The sequence below is a fragment of the Hemiscyllium ocellatum genome, chromosome 21, assembly GCF_020745735.1.
Source record: "Hemiscyllium ocellatum isolate sHemOce1 chromosome 21, sHemOce1.pat.X.cur, whole genome shotgun sequence".
Lineage (NCBI taxonomy): Eukaryota > Metazoa > Chordata > Chondrichthyes > Orectolobiformes > Hemiscylliidae > Hemiscyllium > Hemiscyllium ocellatum.
In genome coordinates this window covers 59,750,579-59,765,337 of record NC_083421.1, presented here as the reverse complement: position 1 = coordinate 59,765,337, position 14,759 = coordinate 59,750,579, and the positions used below count along the sequence as shown (strand labels likewise).

The 14,759-nt window shown below is 41.0% G+C and overlaps 1 protein-coding gene across 3 annotated transcripts in view; it reads left to right on the top strand.

Annotated features, from left to right (window-relative positions):
• Nucleotides 1-14,759, top strand: part of usp20 (ubiquitin specific peptidase 20) — a 67,489-nt gene that overhangs the window by 28,396 nt on the left and 24,334 nt on the right. For all 3 annotated transcript variants that reach the window (XR_009645826.1, XR_009645825.1, XM_060841550.1), the window contains exons 10-16: nucleotides 2,212-2,647; nucleotides 3,081-3,218; nucleotides 6,799-6,911; nucleotides 8,148-8,320; nucleotides 9,258-9,352; nucleotides 10,121-10,154; nucleotides 11,055-11,100. Coding sequence is in view for 1 of the 3 variants with exons in the window: in XM_060841550.1 (XP_060697533.1) it covers nucleotides 2,212-2,647; nucleotides 3,081-3,218; nucleotides 6,799-6,911; nucleotides 8,148-8,320; nucleotides 9,258-9,352; nucleotides 10,121-10,154; nucleotides 11,055-11,100 (1,035 nt within the window). In the remaining 2 variants the exon portion in view is untranslated. The remainder of the gene's footprint in view (nucleotides 1-2,211; nucleotides 2,648-3,080; nucleotides 3,219-6,798; nucleotides 6,912-8,147; nucleotides 8,321-9,257; nucleotides 9,353-10,120; nucleotides 10,155-11,054; nucleotides 11,101-14,759) is intronic.

The following is a 14,759-nucleotide window of genomic DNA, read 5'->3' as shown; positions in this document are numbered from 1 at the left end:
GAGGAGAACAGACATTGTTTTTTAAAAAAGTTGGAAAATACAGCTAGAATTATTGAGAAAATCAAATAAGGAATTTCTTTTTATATTGGGAGGAGTTGAGCTTGTGGAGTTCACTCAGAGGTTGAGGCCAAAACATGTTTTCAGGCAGGAGACAGATATAGCTCTTGTGGCTAAAGGGATCGAGGGATATGGAAGGAGGACGGAGTTAGGGTATTGAAGACAATGATCAGACATGACCTATTGAATGAAGAAGTAGGCTTGAAAGTTTGAATTCCCACTCTGCTCCTGTCGCCTACCCTTCTATTCATCAATGAAAGTGTTTGGATAATGTAAGATTGTTCTGTAAAGTGGAATTGTTGTAATGCAGAAAACAGTCAGAAATCTAGCCAGCAAGGTCACACAGGCAAAAAGTGTCACAATGACAAAAGTTTCTCTATTTTGCTGTTCTTCAAAGTAGTGTAATGAGAGCTTTCCCACTCACCTGAGAGGGATGATTGAGTTAGTGTTATTGATGTGTTCCGTCCCAGTTGAGACCATAATAAGACCACAAGAAATAGGAACAGGAGTAGGCCGTTGTCCCACTAGGCCTGCTCTCGTTCAGTAGAATCGTGGCTGATCCCGACATTCCTCATGTCCCCTTTCCTGCCCTTTCCTTATAACCCTAATGATCATTTGGAAGGGTGGACTGATTCCTTCTCCCACTCTTCCGTTGGCCACGACAAAGCTTGAATTTAGAACGGAGCTGTTCTTGTCGAGATATGAATTATCAATATGTTGCTCTATATCCAGACCCAGTCAACCAACTTCCTTTAAATTAACAAATAAAGAGCTCATTTATTGCAAAAAATCTTATTCAAGCAAAGGTGCAAAGATAATTTTAGAAAGTGCTAAATTGTCTAAATATCTCCAAATAACCTTTTCCAAAAAAAGACATATTCACCTCCCTCTAAGTCTGGGGTATTCAGTGTTTTTTATAAAACTCTCCACAACTCAAGGACTTGCGGCCAAGGAGCAATTAAGTTCTAAATAAAATTATTCAAATTTGTCTAAAATGCTGGCGTGCATCTGTAACTTGTTGCTCAAGCTATTAGTATTAGGATTTTTCCCTGGATCAGTTATGGTCCGGTTTTCCTGGAGACGGACTTCTCCTTCAAGAATCCTCCATAGTCTTTCAGTGGGTTTTCAACTCATAAACCTTGAAAAAGGGTCGAGAGAAAATGAGAATGCTTAGGCAAGTTCTCTCTAGCTGGCTGTCGAAATAACATTTTTTACACAGTCATGTGACTTCTCTAAATGTTGCAGCCTCAGTATCTATCTGGCAGCCTGATTCTTTACAAATGCAATGTTTTTATTATTGTATCCTATGTTTGAAAAGTTTTTAGTTCAACATGTATATGTTCAACTAATTGTGTAACACTTGAGAGTCATAGTTATGTAGCATTGAAACAGACTCTTTGGTCTAACTCCACTATGTTGACCAGATATTCTAAATTAATCTAGTTCTATTTGCTAGAATTTGACCCATATCCTTCTAATCCTTCTTCTTATTCATATCCACATCCTGATGCTTTTTAAATGTTATTGTGCCAGTCTCCTCCACTTCCTCTGGCAGTGCGTTTCATACGTGCACCATCCTCTGCATGAATCTTCATAAAAGCTTTATTGGGAGGACATCTCTGACACTGTAATTCACTGTCAGCACTGCACTGGAGTGTCAGCTGAAAATGAAAAACTTGCATTGCCTTCAGAGTGCCTTAAAGCACTTTTCAGTTAATGAAGTATATTTTGAGATGATGTAATGTAGGAAATGAAGAAATAAATGTTTGAACAACAGAGCATAACCAGATCTAAACCTTTCTTCTACCAGTTTAGTGTTGAACTATTTGGATGGTCAGCAGAACTTTAGAATCAACCACTTGTGATCAGTTCGTGATTGAGCAGCTACAATAATTCTACCCTTGAATCAATGAATTTTGCTCATTATTGAATAGTTGCCTTAACCACTTACTTCCACCAGAGGCCCCTGTTTGCTGGACACTGTTGAACCTCTTCCTGCAAATATTGCAATACTGATAATTTGTACTGCTCATTTCCAGTGCATAGTTGGGTTTTACCTCAATCAAGTCAAAGACGATAAACTCAGCACAATTGTCACCTACTGTTTAGCAGGTAAATTTGAATTTCATCCCTGTAATCCTTATGACTTTGCAGGACACACAGGAATTCCTCCGCTGTTTGATGGATCAACTCCATGAAGAACTTAAAGAGCCATTGACTGAGCGAGACTCTGATTGCTCCAGTGACTCGGATGAAAAGCGTGATGGTGATAGAAGCCCTTCGGAGGACGAATTTCTGTCTTGCGATTCCGGCGCAAGCAGTGACAAAGGAGAAGGAGAGAACAGAAACAGATGTGCTGCTGAGAAGCAGATCGAGACTGAGCTCTTAATTCAGGACGAATGCGGGAAAGGAATTTCAGAAAAGGAGAGGCAGAAGGACAGAAAATTTTCATATGGGCACCACAGGTTGGGCACAGTGGATGCAATCGATGAAGATGCAGACGTGGACACATCTCTGAGTTCTGGAGATGCTGGAGGTTCTGGAGATGCTCCTACTTCTATGGCTTCCAGCAGTACTTTCAGAACACCAGGTGCGTTACTTAATTTTTCTAAAATGCGTTCTCTGAGTCAAGAATGAAATATTGAGTTGAGAATCAATCTGCATTCTGAATCTCATGTCCCTCAAGGTTAAAATATTCTAGGTATATTTTGGTATACTACTGTTAGATGCAATTATTTTGGAGCTAGGTTTTTTGGCAGCACATTATAATATGTGCTTCGATGGAGAGAAAACTAGAATGATATTCACTAATCTGGGTTATTGAGTGGGTCGAAGTTTGTTTACAGCAGGGCTTGCAATTGCAACTCGGAAAATGGGAATGAATTTTTGTTTTGTCCTGATGGGTTTTTCACTGATAGATGCCCTCTGTGTAAAGCTGACTATAATATGCAATGTGCAGCAAGTGTTGCCCAGAGGCAATGCAACATAATCTGTTTAGCTTGATTGCTGTTTGTCTCTCCCAGAACCTGACAATGACGTAAACATGCGTTGCACGTCACGACCTTGCAGTCCCATCCACCAGGAACTTCATTCTAATTTGTCCAGTAGCCCACCTCGATCGAGTCCAATGCGAGCGATGTCATCATTTTCCCTCAAAAAAGGTACCCTTCTTCCTGGTAGTTTAAAAATAATCATTTCCTTGTTGTTTCTCTTGGGCTGAGTTTTTAAAGTGTTAAGTTTTGATCTTAGCTAAGAACTCTTTTTGTTTTTTTTTCCCTGTGTAATTATTATTATATATCCTTTCATGAGCACTTTTGCATTTCAAAGAATGCTTCTTGCCAGTACGCTTTTTTTTAAATAGCTGAAATGATAGTATGTTTGCCATTTGGAGATTTGGTATAACATGGTCTTGATTATGGAAAGGTACAACTGACTGTCTTAACTCTAATGTTAAAAAAGATATTTTTAAAAACCATAATTTAAAATTCATTTGTGAGATGTGGGCAGCGCTAACTGGCCAGTATTTTATTGCCCATCCCTAATTGCCCCTGAGAAAGTGGTGAGCTGCTGTCTTGAACCACTGCAGTCCGCCTGCTGTGGGTTGATCCACAATGCCCTTAGGGAGGGAAGTCCAGGATTTTGACCACGCAACAGTGAAGGAACAATGATATATTTCCAAGTCAGGATGGTGGAGGGTGGTGGTATTACCATGCTTCTGCTGCCCTTGTTCTTCTAGGTCGAACCAGTTGTGTTTGGAAGGTGCTATATGAAGATCTTTGGTGAATTTATGCAATGCATCTTGTAAATAGTGCAGACTATTGCTAATGAGCACCAGTAATGGAGGGAGTGGATGCTTGTGGGTGTAATGCCAGTCAAGAAGGCTGCTTTGTCCTAAATGATGTCAAGTTTCTTGAGTGTTTTAGAGCTGCACTCGTCCAAGCAAGTGGAGAGTATTTCATAACACTCCTGACTTGTGCCTTGTAGATGATGGACTGGCTTTGGGGAGTGAAAAGGTGAGTTACTCGCTGCAGTATCACCATGCAAAATGGGACAGACTTCGAACAGGTCTCGCAACTCAAGACTGGGATCCATGAAGCACTGTGGGCCATCAACGGCAGTAGAATTGCACTCCAGCACAATCTGTAACCTCATGGTCCAGCATATCCCCCACCAACCATTGCCATCAAGCCAGGGGATCAACCCTGTAAAGAAAATCTGGAGAGGTGGACCTTGAACATTAACCAATTAATTACAAGATGCATCATGGGGATAACCTCTGTCCTAACAGTATTCCGAAGTACAGCAGAAAGTTTCAAGGTTACAACGAAAACAAGACAGGCTGACCATTAGTTACAAAGTGTCAGTATAGTCTGAGGAGGTACTGAATCAGGGGTCAACTCTCCGGTCAGCCCTAAAAGATGCTATACATTCTACAAGTAAACAGGATTGAAAGTTATCACCTAACATGCTGATTACAGAGATCCTTGACAAATGCAGGACAGATGTCCTTAATTACAGGAGCAACACACACTGGCAATATATCGTAGAGAGATAGAAGCTACTTGACACGAGGAGGTGCCTTTTGAGCAATTAAGCTGCACACAGTGACGGGGGCGCAAGTTATGTGTGAGACAGCCTCCCACAGCTACATGCTAAATACTATCAATCTGCTGGATGAGGGGCACTTCCACAAAATGGTTCCTTAACCAGGAGGGAAGCCATAGCCCAGCAAATGTTTCCACACCCTGGTTCAATGGAGTGTGCAGGAGGGCATGCCAGGAGCCACACCAGACATACCTGAAGCTGAGGTGTCACCCTGGTGAAGCTACCAAACAGGAATACTTGCATACCAAACAGCGTAGACAACAAGTGGTAGAGAGACCTAAGTGATCCCACAATCAACGGATTAGATCAAAGCTCTGCAGTCCTGCTACACATTGTCGTGAATGATGGTGGATGACTAAACAACTCAGTGGGGGAGGAAGCTCCCCAAATATTCCCGTCCTCAATGATTGAAATGCCCAGCACATTAGTGCAAAAGATAAGGCTGAAGCTTTCACTGTAACCTTCAGCCAGAAGTGCCTTGTGGATGATCCATCTCTGCCTTCTCCAGTGGTCCCCAACATTGAAGATTGTAGACTTTAGCCAATTTGATTCGCTACACGTGATATCAAGAAGCGGTTGGAGACGCTGATTACTGCAAAGACTGCAGGCCCTGACAATATTCCAGCAATAGTACTACAGAACTGTGCACCAGAGCTTGGTGCACCCTAGCCAACCTGTTTCACTGCAGGTACAACACTGACATCTACCCGAGAGGATGGAAAGTATGTCCTATGTACCGGGCCAGTTACTACCCCATAAGTCTACTCTATCATCAGTAAACTGATGGAAGGTGTCATCAGCAGTGCTATCAAGCAGCGCCTGCACAACAATAACCTGCTCAATGACACCCAGTTTGGGTTCTGCCAGGGCCACTCAGCTCCTGAACTTATTACAGCCTTTGTTCAAACATAGAGAATAAAAGCTGAATTCTGGTGGTCAGGTGAGAGTGTCGGCCATTAATGTCAAGACTGCAGTTGACCAAGTGTGGCATCGAGGAGCCTTGCCCACTGATTCCAGTTTTGCTATTGGGGAAAACTCTCCAGTGGTTAGCCATATCTAACTCATGGGAAGAAAGTCATGGTTGTTGGAGGTCCATCATCTCGACTCCAGGACCCCTCTATTGTGGTTGCTCAGCCTAGTGTCCTAGGCCCAACCATCTCCAGCTACTTCATCAATGACCTCCCCTTCTTCACAAGGTCAGCAATGGGATTGTGCAATCAGTGATGAACAACGTTCAGCATCATTGGCGACCCTTCAGACACAGAAGCAGTCCATGCCCACATGGCAGCAAGATCTGGACAATATCTTGGCTTGGGCTGATAAGTGGCAAGTAACATTAGTGGCACACAAATGCCAGGCTACGACAATCCATGAGATAATCTAACCACTGCCCCATGACATTCAATGGCATTACCATCACTGAATCCACATAAATGCAGTGGCTGCAAAAGCAGGTCAGAGGCTAGGAATACTGAGGCGAGTAACTCCCCTCCTGTGTCCCCAAAGCCTGTCCACCATCTACAAGGCATAAGTCTGGAGTGTAATGGAATACTCCCCACTTGCCTGGATGAATGCAGCTCTAACAATACTCAAAAAGCTTGACACCATCCAGGACAAAGCAGCTGGCTTGATTGGCACCACATCCACTCCCTCCACCACTGATACTAAGTAGCAGCAGTGTGTACTGTTTACAAGATGCACTGCAGAAAATCACCAAAGATCCTCGGACAGCACGTTTCAAACCCAAAACCACTTCCATCTAGAAGGACAAGGAAGTAGATGCATGGGAATGCCACCCCCTACAAATTCCCATCCAAGCCACCCACAGTCCTGACTTAGAAATATATCACTGTTCCTCCAGTATCACTGGGTCAAAATCCTGGAATTCCCTCCCTGATGGCATTGTGGGTCAGCAGGTGGATTGCAGCGGTTCAAGAAGGCAGCTTGTCACCTTAGTGCAGCAAGAAACAGGCAATAACTGCTGGGCAGCCAGCGATGCTCAAATCCAACAAAAATGAGTGAATAAGTTTTAGCATACCCCATTAATCTAGCAACCTTGGTTTTTTAACAATATTGATTTTATGTTATATTAGTTTAGTCACGCTGTAATTCATTTATGTATCTTTGTTTACTCAGCTCAACTTCTGTTATCTGCCAAAAAGAAGAAACAAGCCAAGTACCGCAGTGTAATTTCTGATATCTTTGATGGGTCAATTTTGAGCTTAGTCCAGTGTCTCACATGTGATCGAGTAAGTGTCACGTGTATTTTTAAGAGAGTTATTATATCCTTTTCAGCTTTTCTTCTTCTGTGATTGATGGCATGCCAAATGAACCCCGTCATAATTGTTAGGTGAACATTCCCTTGACGGAATTATATTGTTTGAAGCAGAATTGTCAAATGCAATTACTTTCTGCTGAGGGGCAGGTGCAGGGTTAAACAGGATATCGAAAAGTATCCTTAAGTTGTTGGACTGAAACAATTTAATATCTGACACTGAAAATTGATATTCTTACAACTGTAGAATTCACTGAAGTTCATAGATGAAGAGTTTAAAAGCTCTCACAATAGAAGCATTAGCCTGAGTTATGTGCACTTAAGATTTTGGAGTGAAATTTGAACTTATGGCAATATCATCCCTGAGACAAGGTTGATGCTCCAAAAGAAAAGGGTTATTTTAGTTTTGGATGGTTTTTCCCCTCAGGCAACTTTTCAGTGTAGGACTGGCACTTGGGCTACTAGTGGTGGCTGAATACATTTATTAATGACCATAAAGTTGATTTTGTGGACACTCCAATCTTCATACCTGTAGAGTGCTGATGGCTGCAATGTTATGGGGAGCCAGCATACTGCTAATGTCACTGAACTAATAAGGCTGAGGTCCTGATCTGGAGACATGATTTAAAATTCTACCATAATAGCTGGTGGAATTTCAATTAAAAAGCAAATATATTTTTAAAAAACATGAATTGAAAAGTAGTCACAGTTAGAAAAGCTATTGATGTCTCATATAAAATACTCATCTGGTTAACCATTTGTTGTCCTTACCTAGTCTGGCCGATATGTGTTGACAGGTTCACGGGAGTGTGGTTGATTCTTGGCTACCCTCTGAAATGACCTAGTAAGCCGCTCACTTTAAGAGAAATTGGGCATAAATGAATACTGGTCTTGCCAGTGATAGTGAAATACTATCAAAGAATAAAATAAATACTATGCACCATTGACCTTGATGTACCCTGAATGAGAGAGGCTTCTGTAGGTAATGAGAAACTAATTGTGCAATTTAAATTTAAGAATGTATTTAGAGTGTTAAAGCCTGGAAGGCAGGAGGAGAAATGGAGCATTGCGTGCAATGTTGATGCAAGATGCAATCCAGTAGTTTGAATTATGCTATCAATTTCACAGTATACAGAGCCAGCAGTAATTTTTGATTCCAGTTAGACCTCTAGTTTTCTGTGTGAACATTCTTGGCTCTTTCCTCTTGCAGATTTCTTCCACAGTGGAAACATTTCAGGATTTGTCATTGCCAATCCCTGGGAAGGAAGATTTAGCTAAACTGCATGCATCCATCCACCAAAATGTACCTGTGAAAACGGGCACCTGCAGTGATGCCTACAGTACACAAGGTTGGGTCGCGTTCATTATGGATTATATTAGAAGGTAAATAGTGTTTGCAAAGCTTACTAGATATTGCAGACTACATGGCTTTGAGCCATCCAAGCAATGTTCTAAGTTTTAGTACCCATTATGAATTTTGGGTTTGGTACAATATTTGCATATTCACTACATTGCTGTTATTTAAGGAGATGTTACATTTCTTTTAAATCATACTTTTTGTGTATAGCTGATGTTGCTTTACTCTGAATTTGTGTAAACTTGTCTTCCCTTTATACAAGTTTATTTACTTAAAATTGACACCTGTACATAAATAGTTTATTAGACAAATAGTGTGTTCATGATTTTGGGAGTGGCTGGTGGTGTGAAGGTGAAGCATTGAATAAAGGTGAGCAGTTCTTCCTCAGGATAGAAGAAAGAAAGGTGCTGTGTAGGGATATCCTGATCTCATCTGTGCAGCTTGGTTGTAACCTCATCTCTACATAAATTGCATGTGGGTCTGTTTGGAAGTTTGTTTCTTCCTCCACTTCTTGAATATTTGTTATGATCAAATTTAGACTTCAGCCTATCAGCCTCCTAATAGCGCTACTGCAAATTTATGGAGTCACTCTTAATAGGAAGCATTCTTCTCTCTGATCTCCTTTTACTGAACTCGTGAGTTATTGTCGCATTGGAGGTAACTGCATTTCCTGCAGCATAATTTTAGCTCCATTTAGAGTTTCAAACACTCATGTGTGAAATTGCCTTGAGGATTAGGGAGTATTAAACAAAATAGAGAAATTTTCAAGTTATAAACTGAGACTTGACAATATTTTATCTTTGTATTTAAAGCATTGATATGCAAGTTTAATTTTTTTTGTATGTTAGTTTTCTTTCAGCTTAAAGCCTATACTTTTGTTCTTGGTTTTGTAACTCTTGACTTTACCTCAAAAACAAGTACTCATTTTGACTGATTGTAGTGCTTATACAATTCTCGTTGCAGGTTTGTCGTATCCTGCATCCCAAGCTGGTTCTGGGGTCCTGTAGTGACTTTAGAAGATTGCTTAGCTGCCTTTTTTGCTGCTGATGAGCTGAAAGGCGAGTTCATTGAGATTTATTTTGTACTGTTTGCTTTTCATAGAAATACATAGAAGTTACAACGTGGAAACAGGCCATTCAGCCCAACCAGTCCATGTCGGCATTCACCCTCCACGTGAGCATACGGTTCTTATCACGTTTACCCACCTTGTTCTCGTACCCCATCTTCCTTCATTCACCTATCCGATCTCATTTTGTCCTGGTTCCTGCTTCAACTGCTAAACCCCAACAGTGCATTCCACAGCCATGGACCTCTTAATGTAAAGATAATTTTCCCACACTCCATCACCTATCTTTTATCTGCGATATTCCATAACATGAACAACCTGCATAGCTCTTAAGTTTTTCAATTTCACAGTGAGTCCTGCATTGAAGCAAGTGCCTTGAAAATGTTTTTTAGAGCAGTCCAGGTTTTTGTTAACACTCAATCAGCATTACTCTGAATAAACTGATTATCATCACTGTTTGTGGGAGCTTGCTGTTTATGCATTGGCTGCAGTGTTCCCCATGTTACAACATTGACGGCACTTCAAAAATTACTTATTTGGCTGTAAAGCACCTTGGAATATTGTGAGTGCTGTTATATAAATGCAAGTATTTGTTTTTCTTTAAACTAGAGTAAAGGCCTCAGTTCAATTCTCATTTACTGCCTTCCGTGATCCCGTGTTTCACATCTGTTCTGCTTTCCAGACTATTAACGAGCAATTGGAAACTATATATAATTTTTAATGTCTTAACCAATAAATGTAATTGCCTTTTTTTTTGTAGGTGACAATATGTACAGTTGTGAGCGATGTAAGAAGTAAGTAGAAATGTGTACTGTTTTCTTCTAACTGTCTTACCACAAGTTCAATAATCATTCTGGTTGGGTGTTACAGTTTCTTTTTAACAGGTGATTAGATTAGATTCCTTAGTGTGGAAACAGGCCCTTCAGCCCTACAAGTTCACACTGACTCTCTGAAGAGTAACCCACCCACACCCATTTCCCTCTGACTAATGCACCTAACACAATGGGCAATTTAGCATGGCCAATTCACCTGACCTGCACATCTTTGGACTGTGGGAGAAAACTGGAGCACCCAGAGGAAACCCATGCAGACACTAGACAAATGTGCAACTCCACACCGACAGTCGCCCGACGCTGGAAGCAAACCTGAGACCCTGGTGCTGTGAGGTAGCAGTGCTAACCACGGACCTTCCATTCCGCCCCCATATTAAATAACCAATAATCGAGTTAACTTTTTGAACATGTGACATGTACTGAGCAGCTTCTATGCAGAGAATTGGTGTCATGGTAAATGTATTCCTGACACAAGTTGGAGTGTATTGGGGAAATGGGCAGAGAGAGAGGAGAGTGCCTTTCGATTTTTAGGATATTCAGTTTGGAGCATGAGGGGATGCTGCTGATCAACATTTACCTTTGACCTTATATATTCCCTTTGATTCATTGGGATGTGGATAATCACAGACTGAAGTAAAACAGGAATTTAATTCAACTATGAATATCAGCTTGCTTTTTATTCCCATTCCCCCAAATGTCACCCCTTAACCTGTCTGTGCAACTATCTACAAAGTAAGATTTGGCGAGATTGGGGGTTGAATTAAGTTGCTTTAATACGGGTTGCATTAGATTAAGCTGTGTGTGTGTGTGTGTGTGTATATTGTTTTAAGTTCACCAACTTAAAACTTTTTTGATTTACAGGTTAAGGAATGGAGTCAAGTATTGCAAAGTCCTTAAGCTTCCAGAGGTAGGTGGCAAACATTCAATCTACCAAGATTTGAGATGTTATTTATGTTCACGACACTATAGTCTTAATCTGAAAAATAAAACCCAAAAGCACAACAGTGGTTTCCTATTCGATTATGAACAAGCAGGTGAGTTACCAGAATAAACAATGTTAAATGGTTTTCAAGAAAGCCTTTTTCTTGTTTTTAGCTCGACTATGTAAGTTCCTATTGCTGTGACCAACGTCTAATCGGATTTGTTATTGTACACCAGTAGTTTAATGGTCAGTTCAAATTACTTTAATAAGAATTTTATATGCGAATTGGTATTTTGCAATTCTGCACTTCAATACTTGTAGTTTCTATCTTTTGAAAATTATAACTGAGTTCAGAAAGAGGCTTACTTCAATAGCTTTCTTCATTGATTACTTTAACATGTCTTGCATTTGGCTTTGGCATTACTGTATCTGAACCATGATTATATATTTGTAAACAATACGTTGCTAGTACTGTTTCCTTGTAAACTAAAGAAAGTTAATTGTTTAGACATTTTATTGCTGGTTTCCTTTTAGGTTGTGTATATATAATTGATTCTTTATTTTGACAACTTTTCACAATAAGCTTCATTCTTTGAATACTCAATATGACCCAGTTTTCAATTGAACAATGAAATTTACTGATCAACTGTGACTATTTTAATTTCTGCTTCTGCAGCACCTCACTGGTTCAATAAGTCTGAAAGAGTAAACTCTGCATGGTAATACGTAGAAACTAACAATTAGTTTTATTTACTTTTAAATAGATTAAAAGTTGAATCTGCTGTATGGCTTAGCTGTCAGGTTAACCTTGTATCTTTCCTCTCCTCATACATGTTCTCCTCCATTCCTGCGTTGTGTCCACCCTAGGCCTTTCTGTGCCATTCCTATGTAGAGACACCTACAATTGTGCTGTCACTGTAATACTTCCCTTAAATAAACTGGGAGCTCTGCAAAAGAAATGTATCTTGATTTATTATCTGATGTTAAAATTTAATACGATCCTTTCTCTCCTTATTTTGCCAAAATGCCTCCTAAACTTCTTTGAGCCAGGTGATCTGATATAGATTGGGATATTGCATTAGTTGATTTGAAGTAAGCTATGCCATGAAGAAATCTTCGAGTAAAAAATGAGGTCTGCAGATGCTGGAGATCACAGCTGAAAATGTGTTGCTGGTTAAAGCACAGCAGGTCAGGCAGCATCTCAGGAATAGGGCCCTATTCCTGAGATGCTGCCTGACCTGCTGTGCTTTAACCAGCAACACATTTTCAGCTATGCCATGAAGAAAACAAGAGTTCTACTAATTTGTAGAATCCCTACAGTGTGGAAACAGGCCCTTTGGCCCAACTAGTCCACACTGACCCTCAGAAGAGTAACTCACCCAAACCTGTTCTAGGGTCCCTGGCACTGGGGCAATTTTTAAAAGGCAGTTATACACCCAAATAAGTGTTCTGAATCTGGAACTACGCTGCACAGTTCCTGACATCTTGATTTTCCTATATCTACCCCTGGCCAGTTTAGCATGGCCAAGTCACCTAACTTGCACATCTTTGGATTGTGGGAAGAAACCAGTAGAAACCCATGTAGACACAGAGAATGTGCAAGCTCCAGACAGTCGCTCAAAGCTGGAATCAAACCCAGGTCTCTGGCATTGAGGCAACAGTGCTAACCGCTGAGCCACCATGCCACACCATGGATAATACTTCCAAAGAATGCGATGGACCAAATGACCCCTGTTTTGCTACATTATTCTGAGGTGGTATTGGCTGTACTCTCATCTAGGACAGGGATTGCAAGGATAGATGTGTTTTTTAATCCAGGCAACCTATTTGAACATCTATAGCAATCACACCATGGGAAATGGGACTTGAGCCTGCGTTTTCCAGCCCCCTGATCCCATTACTGACCACAAGTCTCTTGAGACATATGTCCCACATACCTAGCATCATAGCACTGAGAGTCACGTAACAATGAATCATTTATGAGATAGGCAGAACAATCTTTTAGCTTGATGGCAGCAGTCTGGTACAGCATCCATGTTGCTACTATATAGAAACCATGAAATTTGACCTGTTGAGGAATCTTACCTTTCCAGAGTGACCTGAAGCGGGCTCAGTTCTTTATAGCAACAAGAGTGATTGCTTTGTGGCCTTTTCATATGTATGGACAATATATAGCAAGACATGATCTGTTCAGTACTGGTGTACACAGTATCCAGCATTGGATTTGAGTCTGTACAAGGACAATGTTTGCTGGATAATTCTGAATTATCTGCAAAGATTGAGATGATGCATTTTGGGAGGTTTAATAAGGCAAGAACATAGACAAAGAATGGTAGAACTCTCAGGAGTACTGAGGAGCAAAGTTTCCTTTGTGTATAAGTTCATGGATCACTGCAAGGTTTCAGCACAGGTTGATGAAAGCATACAAGATGCTTGCCTTCATTAACCGAAGAGTAGAATGTAGGAACAGGGTAGTCTTGATACTATACCTTTGGTCTGCCATCAGGAAAAGATTCTCACAATCTCCCCTGACTCTGCCTCTCATCGTTTTGTTTGCCATAATCAGATTCCTTCCCCCAGCTTTCCCTTAAAATGTCTAAGACGGAGGGCATTAGTTAAGATGGGGAGTATGTGGTTTAGGGAATCTCAGAAAAGATTTTATTCACCATGAGAGTGATAGAAATATGAAATGAGCTGCCTGAGAGAGTGGTAGTGCTAAATACTATTGCAATATTTAAGAAGCATTTCGGTAGGCACTGAAAATGTCAGTGCATAGGCTATGGACCAAGTGCAGATAAATGGGATTAGTATAGAACATTACAACGCAGTACAGGCCCTTCGGCCCTTGATGTTATGCCGCCCTGTCATTCTAATCTGAAGCCCATCCCAACTACACTATTCCATGTACATCCATTTGCCTGTCCAATGACGACTTAAATGCACTTAAACGCACTTAAACTTGGTGAATCTACTACCGATGCAGGCAAAGCATTCCATACCCTTACTACTCTGAGTAAAGAAACTACCTCTTACATCTGTCTTATACCTATCTCCCCTCACTTTAAAGTTGTGTCCCCTCATGTTTCCCATCCCCATACTTGGAAAAAGGCTCTCCCTGTCCACCCTATCTAACCCTCTGATTATCTTGTATGTCTCTATTAAGTCGCCTCTCAACCTCCTTCTCTCTAACTAGAACAGCCTCAAGGCCCTCAGCCTTCCCTCGTAAGACATTCCTTCCATACCAGGCAACATCCTAGTAAATCTCCTCTGCACCCTTTCCAAAGCTTCCACATCCTTCTTATAATGCAGTGACCAGAATTGTACACAAGTACACACTCCAAGTGTGGCCGTACCAGAGCTTTGTACAGCTGCAGCATAGCCTCCTGGTTCCGGAACTCAATCCCTTTATTAATAAAGGCCAAAACACTGTATGCCGCCTTAACACCCTGTCAATCTGGGTGGCAACTTTCAGGGATCTGTGTACATGGACACCGAGATCTCACTGCTCATCTGCACTCCCAAGACTCTTACCATTAGCCCAGTACTTTGCATTCCGATTGCTCGGGCCAAAGTGTATGACCTCACACTTGTCCACATTAAACTCCATTTGCTGCCTCTCAGCCCAGCTCTGCATCCTATCTATG